The sequence below is a fragment of the Phyllobates terribilis genome, unplaced genomic scaffold (assembly GCF_046119375.1).
Source record: "Phyllobates terribilis strain yellow unplaced genomic scaffold, ASM4611937v1 Scaffold_14__1_contigs__length_39327217, whole genome shotgun sequence".
Taxonomy (NCBI): Eukaryota; Metazoa; Chordata; class Amphibia; order Anura; family Dendrobatidae; genus Phyllobates; species Phyllobates terribilis.
The window spans coordinates 35,654,261-35,667,648 of NW_027362774.1; the positions used below are offsets into that span (position 1 = coordinate 35,654,261).

General features: G+C 63.0%; 1 protein-coding gene across 1 annotated transcript in view; it reads left to right on the forward strand.

Annotated features, from left to right (window-relative positions):
* The window catches only part of USP10 (ubiquitin specific peptidase 10), a 32,679-nt gene that overhangs the window by 15,136 nt on the left and 4,155 nt on the right, over positions 1 to 13,388 (forward strand). The window contains exons 5-11 of the mRNA XM_073659908.1: positions 1,753 to 1,844; positions 2,158 to 2,267; positions 2,416 to 2,471; positions 7,672 to 7,778; positions 8,173 to 8,272; positions 11,091 to 11,274; positions 11,858 to 12,023. Coding sequence (XP_073516009.1) covers positions 1,753 to 1,844; positions 2,158 to 2,267; positions 2,416 to 2,471; positions 7,672 to 7,778; positions 8,173 to 8,272; positions 11,091 to 11,274; positions 11,858 to 12,023 — 815 coding nt within the window. The remainder of the gene's footprint in view (positions 1 to 1,752; positions 1,845 to 2,157; positions 2,268 to 2,415; positions 2,472 to 7,671; positions 7,779 to 8,172; positions 8,273 to 11,090; positions 11,275 to 11,857; positions 12,024 to 13,388) is intronic.

Here is a 13,388-nt window from a genome sequence, read left to right on the forward strand (position 1 = left end):
GGGGTAATTGCTGATGGGTTGATGTCTCTCATGGGTGCAGAGGCCCCTGTGGCTCCCGGGGTTGCAGAGGCCCCTGTGGCTCCCGGGGTTGCAGAGGCCCCTGTGGCTCCCGGGGTTGCAGAGGCCCCTGTGGCTCCCGGGGTTGCAGAGGCCCCTGTGGCTCCCGGGGTTGCAGAGGCCCCTGTGGTTCCCGGGGTTGCAGAGGCCCCTGTGGTTCCCGGGGTGCAGAGACCCTCGTGGTCCTGTGGTGGAGCCGCTGTTCCGTCCACAACTTCCTCTTCGTTTCCCGGAGTTTTTAAAATGGACCCATTAATAATTGTGTGAAGCCGGGATGGGGGGACGTGAGGCCGTGAAGGAACCAGAAAGTAAAATGTAGGCACACGAGCGCACAGGGCGATAACCAGTAAGAGGCGCCGCAGTAACATGACACGTGCGGACCCTCGAGCTCAGCTGTGTCTCCCTCATATGGAGCGACAGCTCGCCCCTTGACTCCTGATTGTGACCTTCCCGGTGTAAAGGACGGGGTCACCGGCTCTGGGCTGAAGCGCGGGTCCTGTATGGAGGTCGGACGACGTCGGCCGTCCTGCAGGTACAGTAGCAGCACATGGGCTGTGCGGGCAGAGGATCCTCCATGACCTGGGACGCCTTATTTCTCTACCAACATTACCCACCAGGTGGCGCTCCAAGCCTGCGGTTCGAGGGCAGAGCAGCCGTGTGCACCAATCAGACCGCAGTATTAAAGGGAATGTCAGGCGTGTAGGATTCCTGTATCATTTCCTACAGTGAGGTGCATGTCCTACATCTGACCTCCCCTTTAATACTGAGGTATAATCAGCGCCCTCGTGCCACAGCATCCAAGCACCCCCGGGTGGGTAATGGTAGACCATCGCACTGGGTTGTGGGGACCACCAGGGTCAGCGCTGGAGCAAAGCATGATTCACCCGGTGAATAACACACCTGTATACCCGCGCTCCAGCACTGACGACCCCGGTGGTCCGCACTGCTCTCTGTTTTCCTGAAGCAATGACGTTCTGTATCTGCTTGCATCACTTCTAAGAGCCGCGCTGGTGCTGGAAAGTAAAGACCGGCGGGGCCCCCGGGGTCGTTAGCGATGAAGGGCCCCCTGGGGATTTTAATATTTTTTTAATTTTTTTAAAAAATTCCAGCATTTTGTTCCCTTTCCCTAATAATCAGGGGGCAATGGGGAGTGCGGCTGCAGAAGCCTATGTAGGATGATGGGGGTTCAGATGGGGCCACTCCGTGCTGCGGCCGCCTCCGATCCCCCATGTACCACTGGTTCGAGCGGGAGTCGGAGATCCCGTGATCTACACCCCACTATGTTATCTGTCAGATGTGGGGGGCAGGGGCCATGTTTGCTGCCTCCCATGTTTGCCAGCCTCCCATGTTTGCTGCCTCCAATGTTTGCCGGCCGCCATGTTTGCTGCCTCCCATGTTTGCTGCCTCCCATGTTTGCTGCCTCCCATGTTTGCCGGCCGCCATGTTTGCTGCCTCCCATGTTTGCCGCCTCCCATGTTTGCCGGCCGCCATGTTTGCCGCCTCCCATGTTTGCCGGCCGCCATGTTTGCCGCCTCCCATGTTTGACGGCCGCCATGTTTGCTGCCACCAATGTTTGCCGGCCGCCATGTTTGCTGCCTCCTATGTTTGCCAGCCGCCATGTTTGCTGCCTCCCATGTTTGCCAGCCGCCATACTGTGTGCCATCTGTGCTGACGCTGCTTTCCTCCTCTCCGCAGAGATCCTGGAGGGGGTGAAGCTCATCCATAAACCCGTGTCGTTACAGCCGCGAGGACTCGTCAACAAAGGAAACTGGTGCTACATCAATGCTGTATCCTTCACGGCGGCGTCTGGCAGCTGCCATTATAGGCCTCTACTTTCAGGGACTCCCCACTGAGGTCGGCCAGTATCAGATTGCCTCCAGGTGCCCTGCACTGATTGTAGGGGGTCTGCGCAGCAGGGGGGGCTCCAGCTACCTGCAGCCTTCTCATACTGCTTTCATTGCATGAGAACATTCCTAATGTCACAGCTGAGGGTTTGTTACTGTGGTATCCCGTCTAGACCATCATTGATCTGCTGGGGGTCTCGGTGGCTCCGGCCGGTGAGTGATTTGTGTATTGTTTATTCCTTGACCCGTGCGGCAGACCCTCCAAGCTCTGGTGGCCTGTCCGCCCATGTACCATCTGATGAAGTGCATTCCCATGTACAGCAAGCTGCAGCGAGCGAGCACCTCAACGCCCATGATCGACAGCTTGTAAGTAGCCGTGTGTGGTGGAAAGTTCCAGAATTTCCCGGGAGCAGGGTGTAGCGGCTGATAACGGCCCCTGATCATGGCCGCTCGGGGCTCCTCCGACCGTCGCCGGTTCTGGTTTCTCAGGTTTTGCCTCTTCTTCTTCTTTCAGCGTTCGCCTGATGAATGAATTCACAAACATGCCGGTCATTGCTAAGGCGAAGCAAGGTAAGGGCGAAAGTCAGCCACCGGGGGTCCGGAGGGGTCTCCACAGGACGACGTCCACAACACAGGGCGCCACCGACCACATGTGTGGATTGATGGACTGGCCACCAGTGTGATCCCCCCTTGTGTGGAGTGACGGACTGGCCCCCAGTGTGACCCCTGTGTGGAGTGACGGACTGGCCCCCAGTGTGACCCCTGTGTGGAGTGACGGACTGGCCCCCAGTGTGACCCCTGTGTGGAGTGACGGACTGGCCCCCAGTGTGACCCGTGTGGAGTGACGGACTGGCCCCCAGTGTGACCCCTGTGTGGAGTGACGGACTGGCCCCCAGTGTGACCCCTGTGTGGAGTGACGGACTGGCCCCCAGTGTGACCCCTGTGTGGAGTGACGGACTGGCCCCCAGTGTGACCCCTGTGTGGAGTGACGGACTGGCCCCCAGTGTGACCCCTGTGTGGAGTGACGGACTGGCCCCCAGTGTGACCCCTGTGTGGAGTGACGGACTGGCCCCCAGTGTGACCCCTGTGTGGAGTGACGGACTGGCCCCCAGTGTGACCCCTGTGTGGAGTGACGGACTGGCCCCCAGTGTGACCCCTGTGTGGAGTGACGGACTGGCCCCCAGTGTGACCCCTGTGTGGAGTGACGGACCGACAACCAGTGTGACCCCCCCCCCCTGTGTGGAGTGATGGACCGACCACCAGTGTGACCCCCCCCCCCCCTGTGTGGACTGACGGACTGGCCACCACTGTGACCCCTGTGTGGACTGACGGACTGACCACCAGTGTGACACCCCTATGTGGAGTGACGGACTGGCCACCAGTGTGATCCCCCCTGTGTGGAGTGACGGACTGGCCACCAGTGTGATCCCCCCTGTGTGTAGTGACGGACTGGCCACCAGTGTGATCCCCCCTGTGTGTAGTGACGGACTGGCCACCAGTGTGATCCCCCCTGTGTGGAGTGACGGACTGGCCACCAGTGTGATCCCCCCTGTGTGGAGTGACGGACTGGCCACCAGTGTGATCCCCCCTGTGTGGAGTGACGGACTGGCCACCAGTGTGATCCCCCCTGTGTGGAGTGACGGACTGGCCACCAGTGTGATCCCCCCTGTGTGGAGTGACGGACTGGCCACCAGTGTGATCCCCCCTGTGTGGAGTGACGGACTGGCCACCAGTGTGATCCCCCCTGTGTGGAGTGACGGACTGGCCACCAGTGTGATCCCCCCTGTGTGGAGTGACGGACTGGCCACCAGTGTGATCCCCCCTGTGTGGAGTGACGGACTGGCCACCAGTGTGATCCCCCTGTGTGGAGTGACGGACTGGCCACCAGTGTGATCCCCCCTGTGTGGAGTGACGGACTGGCCACCAGTGTGATCCCCCCTGTGTGGAGTGACGGACTGGCCACCAGTGTGACCCCCCCCCTATGTGGAGTGACGGACTGGCCACCAGTGTGATCCCCCCCCCCCTGTGTGGAGTGATGGACCGACCACCAGTGTGACCCTCTGTGTGGAGTGACGGACCGACCACCAGTGTGACCCCTGTGTGGAGTGACGGACCGGCCACCAGTGTGACCCTCTGTGTGGAGTGACGGACCGACCACCAGTGTGACCCCCTGTGTGGAGTGACGGACCGACCACCAGTGTGACCCTCTGTGTGGAGTGACGGACTAGCCATTAGTGTGACCCTCTGTGTGGAGTGACTGACCGACCACCAGTGTGACCCTCTGTGTGGAGTGACGGACCGACCACCAGTGTGACCCCTGTGTGGAGTGACGGACCGACCACCAGTGTGACCCCCTGTGTAGAGTGATGGACCGACCACCAGTGTGACCCTCTGTGTGGAGTGACGGACTAGCCATTAGTGTGACCCTCTGTGTGGAGTGACTGACCGACCACCAGTGTGACCCCTGTGTGGAGTGACGGACCGGCCACCAGTGTGACCCTCTGTGTGGAGTGACGGACCGACCACCAGTGTGACCCCTGTGTGGAGTGACGGACCGGCCACCAGTGTGACCTCTGTGTGGAGTGACGGACTAGCCATTAGTGTGACCCTCTGTGTGGAGTGATGGACCGACCACCAGTGTGACCCCCTGTGTGGAGTGACGGACTAGCCATTAGTGTGACCCTCTGTGTGGAGTGACGGACCGACCACCAGTGTGACCCCTGTGTGGAGTGATGGACCGACCACCAGTGTGACCCTCTGTGTGGAGTGACGGACCGACCACCAGTGTGATCCCCCCTGTGTGGAGTGACGGACTGGCCACCAGTGTGATCCCCCCTGTGTGGAGTGACGGACTGGCCACCAGTGTGATCCCCCCTGTGTGGAGTGACGGACTGGCCACCAGTGTGATCCCCCCTGTGTGGAGTGACGGACTGGCCACCAGTGTGACCCCCCCCCCCCTATGTGGAGTGACGGACTGGCCACCAGTGTGATCCCCCCCCCCCTGTGTGGAGTGATGGACCGACCACCAGTGTGACCCTCTGTGTGGAGTGACGGACCGACCACCAGTGTGACCCCTGTGTGGAGTGACGGACCGGCCACCAGTGTGACCCTCTGTGTGGAGTGACGGACCGACCACCAGTGTGACCCCCTGTGTGGAGTGACGGACCGACCACCAGTGTGACCCTCTGTGTGGAGTGACGGACTAGCCATTAGTGTGACCCTCTGTGTGGAGTGACTGACCGACCACCAGTGTGACCCTCTGTGTGGAGTGACGGACTAGCCATTAGTGTGACCCTCTGTGTGGAGTGACTGACCGACCACCAGTGTGACCCTCTGTGGAGTGACGGACTAGCCATTAGTGTGACCCTCTGTGTGGAGTGACTGACCGACCACCAGTGTGACCCTCTGTGTGGAGTGACGGACTAGCCATTAGTGTGACCCCTGTGTGGAGTGACGGACCGACCACCAGTGTGACCTCTGTGTGGAGTGATGGACCGACCACCAGTGTGACCCTCTGTGTGGAGTGACGGACTAGCCATTAGTGTGACCCTCTGTGTGGAGTGACTGACCGACCACCAGTGTGACCCCTGTGTGGAGTGATGGACCGACCACCAGTGTGACCTCTGTGTGGAGTGACGGACCGACCACCAGTGTGACCCCTGTGTGGAGTGACGGACCGGCCACCAGTGTGACCTCTGTGTGGAGTGACGGACTAGCCATTAGTGTGACCCCTGTGTGGAGTGATGGACCGACCACCAGTGTGACCCTCTGTGTGGAGTGACGGACCGACCACCAGTGTGACCCCTGTGTGGAGTGACGGACCGGCCACCAGTGTGACCCTCTGTGTGGAGTGACGGACCGACCACCAGTGTGACCCCCTGTGTGGAGTGACGGACCGACCACCAGTGTGACCCTCTGTGTGGAGTGACGGACTAGCCATTAGTGTGACCCCTGTGTGGAGTGACGGACCGACCACCAGTGTGACCCCCTGTGTGGAGTGATGGACCGACCACCAGTGTGACCCTCTGTGTGGAGTGACGGACTAGCCATTAGTGTGACCCTCTGTGTGGAGTGACTGACCGACCACCAGTGTGACCCCTGTGTGGAGTGATGGACCGACCACCAGTGTGACCTCTGTGTGCAGTGACGGACTGGCCACCAGTGTGACCCTCTGTGTGGAGTGACGGACTAGCCATTAGTGTGACCCCTGTGTGGAGTGACGGACCGACCACCAGTGTGACCCCCTGTGTGGAGTGATGGACCGACCACCAGTGTGACCCTCTGTGTGGAGTGACGGACTAGCCATTAGTGTGACCCTCTGTGTGGAGTGACTGACCGACCACCAGTGTGACCCCTGTGTGGAGTGATGGACCGATCACCAGTGTGACCTCTGTGTGGAGTGACGGACCGACCACCAGTGTGACCCCTGTGTGGAGTGACGGACTGGCCACCAGTGTGATCCCCCCTGTGTGGAGTGACGGACTAGCCATTAGTGTGACCCTCTGTGTGGAGTGATGGACCGACCACCAGTGGGACCCCTGTGTGGAGTGACGGACTAGCCATTAGTGTGACCCTCTGTGTGGAGTGATGGACCGACCACCAGTGTGACCTCTGTGTGGAGTGACGGACCGACCACCAGTGTGACCCCTGTGTGGAGTGACGGACTAGCCATTAGTGTGACCCTCTGTGTGGAGTGACGGACCGACCACCAGTGGGACCCCTGTGTGGAGTGATGGACCGACCACCAGTGTGACCCTCTGTGTGGAGTGACGGACTAGCCATTAGTGTGACCCTCTGTGTGGAGTGACTGACCGACCACCAGTGTGACCCCTGTGTGGAGTGACGGACCGGCCACCAGTGTGACCCTCTGTGTGGAGTGACGGACCGACCACCAGTGTGACCCCTGTGTGGAGTGACGGACTAGCCATTAGTGTGACCCCCTGTGTGGAGTGACGGACTAGCCATTAGTGTGACCCTCTGTGTGGAGTGACGGACCGACCACCAGTGTGACCCCTGTGTGGAGTGACGGACTAGCCATTAGTGTGACCCTCTGTGTGGAGTGACGGACCGACCACCAGTGTGACCCCTGTGTGGAGTGACGGACTAGCCATTAGTGTGACCCTCTGTGTGGAGTGACGGACCGACCACCAGTGTGACCCCTGTGTGGAGTGACGGACTAGCCATTAGTGTGACCCCCTGTGTGGAGTGACTGACCGGCCACCAGTGTGACCTCTGTGTGGAGTGACGGACTAGCCATTAGTGTGACCCCCTGTGTGGAGTGACTGACCGGCCACCAGTGTGACCCTCTGTGTGGAGTGACTGACCGACCACCAGTGTGACCCCTGTGTGGAGTGACGGACTAGCCATTAGTGTGACCCCTGTGTGGAGTGACGGACCGACCACCAGTGTGACCCCCTGTGTGGAGTGATGGACCGACCACCAGTGTGACCCTCTGTGTGGAGTGACGGACTAGCCATTAGTGTGACCCTCTGTGTGGAGTGACTGACCGACCACCAGTGTGACCCCTGTGTGGAGTGACGGACCGGCCACCAGTGTGACCCTCTGTGTGGAGTGACGGACCGACCACCAGTGTGACCCTCTGTGTGGAGTGACGGACCGACCACCAGTGTGACCCCCTGTGTGGAGTGACGGACTAGCCATTAGTGTGACCCCCTGTGTGGAGTGACGGACTAGCCATTAGTGTGACCCCTGTGTGTAGTGACTGGGGGTCCTCGGACCTCTCGGTTCTGATGGTCTTCACTTTCGACAGTGGCGGCCGGTGAGAAGGTTGTTCGCGACATTCGGCCCGGAGCAGCGTTTGAGCCCACCTACATCTACCGGCTGCTGACCCTCTCCAAGTCCAGTCTGTCCGAGAAGGTAAAATGAGGCTACGAGGGGCTGCGACCTGATATGTGGGGCTGTCAGGGGGTCCGAGCCCCATATGGGGGCTGTCAAAGGGTCTAGGAATTAATGGGGGTGGCAGCCAGAGACCAAGGGGCGTGGGAACTCAGTGGAGACTGCCATGGGGCTCTGGCCCAATGTTGCAAAGTGTCAGGGTACCGGGCCCAATATGAGTGACTATGAGGGGGTTTTGAGCCCCCCTCTGGCATCCGGAGCCCAGGGGGGCTGTTGACCTCGTGCCCTGACAGGGGGAGCGCCCTGATTGGCAGGGAGTCATCACCTGACCGGTTGGCTGCGTTGCAGCGGTGTCTTCCATGTTGGCGCAGGTGTATTGTTCGCGGCGGTGTAACCGTGTATTGTGTCCCCGCAGGGCCGGCAGGAGGACGCGGAGGAATATCTGGGGTTCGTGCTGAACGGACTCCATGAGGAAATGTTATCTCTGAAGAAGCTGCTGTTCCCGCACAACGACAGTACGTCCCCCGCGCTCAGCGCCGCGTTATCTGCCTCGTCACCGCGGCCTTGGCGTTGTTCATCCGCCGTCTCCTTGTAATTCCCGATTATTGAGTATGGCTGTGTGCTGCACGCTATCTGTGCCGCGGGCCGGGTCACTGAGAGGAGGCGCAGCAGCTTCGTCACAATGTGTCGGTGTAGCTCGCACTTTTAGCCCGGTTTCGCTGTCAGCACTCGGGCCGGCCGCAGGTCTCATGACCAGAACTAGAGGCCCGCCGCCGACCCCCAGCTCTGCTGAGGGATCGCTGCAGTGTGTCGGTGCAGGCACCTGGCATGAAGGGAAATGAACATTGTAGCAAACCCTCAGCTGCCATAATATCTCTTATTAATGGGTTTTCAGCCGCAGTCTGTGAGCTGTGTCTTCTTTCTGTCAAACAGACGCCCTGTAATTGTGGGATTCTGGCTGACCCAGCTCTGTGCCCCCGGCCAGGCCTGACCCAGCTCTGTGCCCCCCCCCCCGGCCCGGCCTGACCCAGCTCTGTGCCCCCCCCCCCCGGACCGGCCCGACCCAGCCCTGTGCCCGAACCCTCCCCCCTGCCCGGCCTGACCCAGCTCTGTGCCCCCCCTGCCCGGCCTGACCCAGCTCTGTGCCCCCCCCCCGGACCGGCCCGACCCAGCCCTGTGCCCGAACCCCCCCCCCCCTCCCCGCCCGGCCTGACCCAGCTCTGTGCCCCCCCTGCCCGGCCTGACCCAGCTCTGTGCCCCCCCTGCCCGGCCTGACCCAGCTCTGTGCCCCCCCGGCCCGGCCTGACCCAGCTCTGTGCCCCCCCTGGCCCGGCCTGACCCAGCTCTGTGCCCCCCCCGGCCCGGCCTGACCCAGCTCTGTGCCCCCCCTGCCCGGCCTGACCCAGCTCTGTGCCCCCCCTGCCCGGCCTGACCCAGCTCTGTGCCCCCCCCAGCCCGGCCTGACCCAGCTCTGTGCCCCCCCCGGCCCGACCTGACCCAGCTCTGTGCCCCCCCCCCCCCCCCCCCGGCCCGACCTGACCCAGCTCTGTGCCCCCCCCCTCCCCCCCCGGCCCGGCCTGACCCAGCTCTGTGCCCCCCTGCCCGGCCTGACCCAGCTCTGTGCCCCCCCCCCGGCCCGACCTGACCCAGCTCTGTGCCCCCCCCCTGCCCGGCCTGACCCAGCTCTGTGCCCCCCCCCCCCTCCCCCCCCCCCCCCGGCCCGGCCTGACCCAGCTCTGTGCCCCCCCCCCCCCCCCCCCCCCCCCCCGGCCCGGCCTGACCCAGCTCTGTGCCCCCCCCCCCCCCCGGCCCGGCCTGACCCAGCTCTGTGCCCCCCCCCCCCCGGCCCGGCCTGACCCAGCTCTGTGCCCCCCCCCCCCCCCGGCCCGGCCTGACCCAGCTCTGTGCCCCCCCCCCCCCCCCCGGCCTGACCCAGCTCTGTGCCCCCCCCCCCCGGACCGGCCCGACCCAGCCCTGTGCCCGAACCCCCCCCCCCCCCCTGCCCGGCCTGACCCAGCTCTGTGCCCCCCCTGCCCGGCCTGACCCAGCTCTGTGCCCCCCCTGCCCGGCCTGACCCAGCTCTGTGCCCCCCCCCCCGGACCGGCCCGACCCAGCCCTGTGCCCGAACCCCACCCCCCCCCCCCCCCTGCCCGGCCTGACCCAGCTCTGTGCCCCCCCCTGCCCGGCCTGACCCAGCTCTGTGCCCCCCCCGGCCCGGCCTGACCCAGCTCTGTGCCCCCCCCGGCCCGACCTGACCCAGCTCTGTGCCCCCCCGGCCCGACCTGACCCAGCTCTGTGTCCCCCCCGGCCCGACCTGACCCAGCTCTGTGCCCCCCCCCGGCCCGGCCTGACCCAGCTCTGTGCCCCCCCTGCCCGGCCTGACCCAGCTCTGTGCCCCCCCCCCGGACCGGCCCGACCCAGCCCTGTGCCCGAACCCCCCCCCCCCCCCTGCCCGGCCTGACCCAGCTCTGTGCCCCCCCTGCCCGGCCTGACCCAGCTCTGTGCCCCCCCTGCCCGGCCTGACCCAGCTCTGTGCCCCCCCCGGCCCGGCCTGACCCAGCTCTGTGCCCCCCCCCGGCCCGACCTGACCCAGCTCTGTGCCCCCCCCGGCCCGACCTGACCCAGCTCTGTGCCCCCCCGGCCCGACCTGACCCAGCTCTGTGCCCCCCCCGGCCCGGCCTGACCCAGCTCTGTGCCCCCCTGCCCGGCCTGACCCAGCTCTGTGCCCTCCCCCGGCCCGGCCTGACCCAGCTCTGTGCCCCCCCCCCCCCGGCCCGGCCTGACCCAGCTCTGTGCCCCCCCCCCCGGCCCGGCCTGACCCAGCTCTGTGCCCCCCCCGGCCCGGCCTGACCCAGCTTTGTGCCCCCCCCCCCGGCCCGGCCTGACCCAGCTCTGTGCCCCCCCCCCCCCCCCCCGGCCCGGCCTGACCCAGCCCTGTGCCCCCCCCCGGCCCGGCCTGACCCAGCTCGACCCAGCCCTGTGCCCCGGCCCGGCCTGACCCAGCTCGACCCAGCCCTGTGCCCGCCCGGCCTGACCCAGCTCGACCCAGCCCTGTGCCCCGGCCCGGCCCGGCCCGGCCTGACCCAGCTCTGTGCCCCCCGGCCCGGCCTGACCCAGCTCTGTGCCCCCCCGGCCCGGCCTGACCCAGCCCTGTGCCCCGGCCCGGCCTGACCCAGCCCTGTGCCCCGGCCCGGCCTGACCCAGCCCGGCCCGGCCTGACCCAGCCCTGTGCCCCGATACGGGAGGAGATGGTGTGCAGAAACCACAAGTCCCAGCATGCCCGGGCAGCTGCTGATTGTCAGCCGCACTAACAATATTTCTTTTCTTTTAAAGAAATCTCAAATGGACCCGAACCTCAGCCGGCGACCGACGAAGAGGAGACGAACCAGCCGGGAGAGCCGGGGGAAGGCAGCGACGAGGAGTGGGAGCAGGTGGGGCCCAGAAACAAGTCCTCGGTCACCCGGCAGGCGGACTTCGTCCAGACGCCCATCACCGAGATCTTCGGAGGACACATGAGGTGCGAGTCCATTATCAGTGCCGTGTGTTATACTCCAGATATCCGGACCTGCTCGTCCCAGCTGTGGACATAAAAGGCCGCCTGTCCATCACTAGAGATCAGCGGAGACACTGGCACCCCTTCTCTGCTGGCTCTGGTCAGTGATGTATGCGGGGGGATGTCGCTGCCTGCGGGGGATGTCTCTTCCCCTCCGGTCCTTCCTCTGGACGAGCCGCGGTTCTCGCTGCAGTTCCTGCAGAGTCGGCGGAGCTCCCACATCTGTCGTCTGCGGAGGATGGGTGCGGTGCCAGGATGTAATGTAACAAACTTCCTCACCACAAGTGTTTGCTGTCTGTGCCATGTGGTTGGTGTGGACACCCTGTTCCCCATCGTCAGTAACGCGCCGCCCAGTGATGGGTTTTGGGGAGACAGATTGTGACTCGGGGAAGAATTTCTCATCACTGATTGAGCCAAGACATAAATTAAGCCGCGTACAGGATGGTGTCGGCCGCCGCTGCCCCGTGCAGTGTCCTGCACCGTACGATGCTCCCTGCAGTTGCCCGCGCTCAGTGCCGTCCGCTCACATCGCCTCTTTCTCTTGCAGATCTGTTGTTTATCAGCACAGCTCCAAGGAGTCGGCGACCCTGCAGCCGTTCTTCACCCTCCAGCTGGACATTCAGTCTGAGAAGGTCCGCACCGTCCAAGACGCCCTGGAGAGTCTGGTGGCCAGAGAGTCCGTCCAGGGGTACACCACCAAAACCAAGCAAGAGGTGCGTCCCCCGCTACACCGGATCACTTATACCATTGCTTAAGGAGAATCTGTCACATCGCTGTGGGCTAATCTGCAGGGAGAAAGCGCTAGAAGGTGGCGCGGCACCCAGACGCGTCGGCGGCTGTCAGTCACCCAGACGCGCCGGCGGCTGTCAGTCACCCAGACCCCACAGTCACCGCGCAGTACAGTCTGGTGCGGGAGCATAAACATGGTACCAGCGAGCTCTGCACCACCAGCCACATGTTACTGAAGACAGACAGCATGGCGGGGGTCTGGAGGTTGCACCTGCGGGGGTCTGGAGGTTGCACCTGCGGGGGTCTGGAGGTTGCACCTGCGGGGGTCCGGAGGTTGCACACAGGGGGACGACCGGAGGTTGCACACGGGGGACAAGGGCGAGAGGCCGGACGTTAAGCACTGGGGAGGTGTGGGGGCTAGTGAGACTGGAGGTAAAGTCGTGATGAGGATGAATGTTCCAATGTTTTCTCCATATAGACCTTGTAATGTCTCCGTTGATCTGATTCTCCAGTCACATCCAGAGCTGCAGCCAATTCTGTTGCTTCGCTGTTCTCTGTTCCCAGCTATGTAGATAAGTTTGCAGATAGGAGATTGGTGAGTTCAGCTCTGCAGGTGACGGGATCATTAGACATGAAGGAACCATCCGGACACCATGAGCGGTGGATGGGTTCAGCTCCGTGTATCCCCCCCCCCCCGCCCTGAGTGTGTGACCTCTGAGGCAGTGAGGGGGTTAATCAGTGCGCTCCACTCTCCGCCGCGGTCCAGCTTTCTGGGTATGAAGGTCATTGCTGAAGTTACAGCAGCGCTCGTGTGATTTTAGCTGTAGGTTTTGGTGGGTAACCCATCATTTCTAAGCGACCGCTGCTCAATTACGGGTTTGGGAGGGCCGGCGGCTCGGGTTTCGTCCCGGTGGCTTCGTCTGAGTTTTTATTTTGATGTCTGGGCCCTGAAATAAAATTCATGCACAATAATTAGCCGGAGGCAGAGCGCAGCTCCGAGGCAGAGCGCAGCCGCGCAGCAGACGTCACTGTCTGCAGGGGGGCTCTCACAGGTGCGGAGGAGGGGTGTACGAGACTCTGTCGTGGGGCGATTGTTATCACAGGGGTCCTGGGACGTTCGCCTTCATGTAACTCAGTATTGGCAGGAATATATATACCGTGGTGTGAAAGTATTTGCCCCCCTCCCTGATTTCTTATTCTGTTGCTTGTTTGTCACTTAAATATTTCAGATCACAAAACAAATGTAAATATTACACAAAGATAACACAAGTGACACAAAGTGCAGATTATAAAGGGTCTTTATTGTTAGGGGAAAAAGAAATCCAAACCTACAGGGCCCTGTGTGAGAA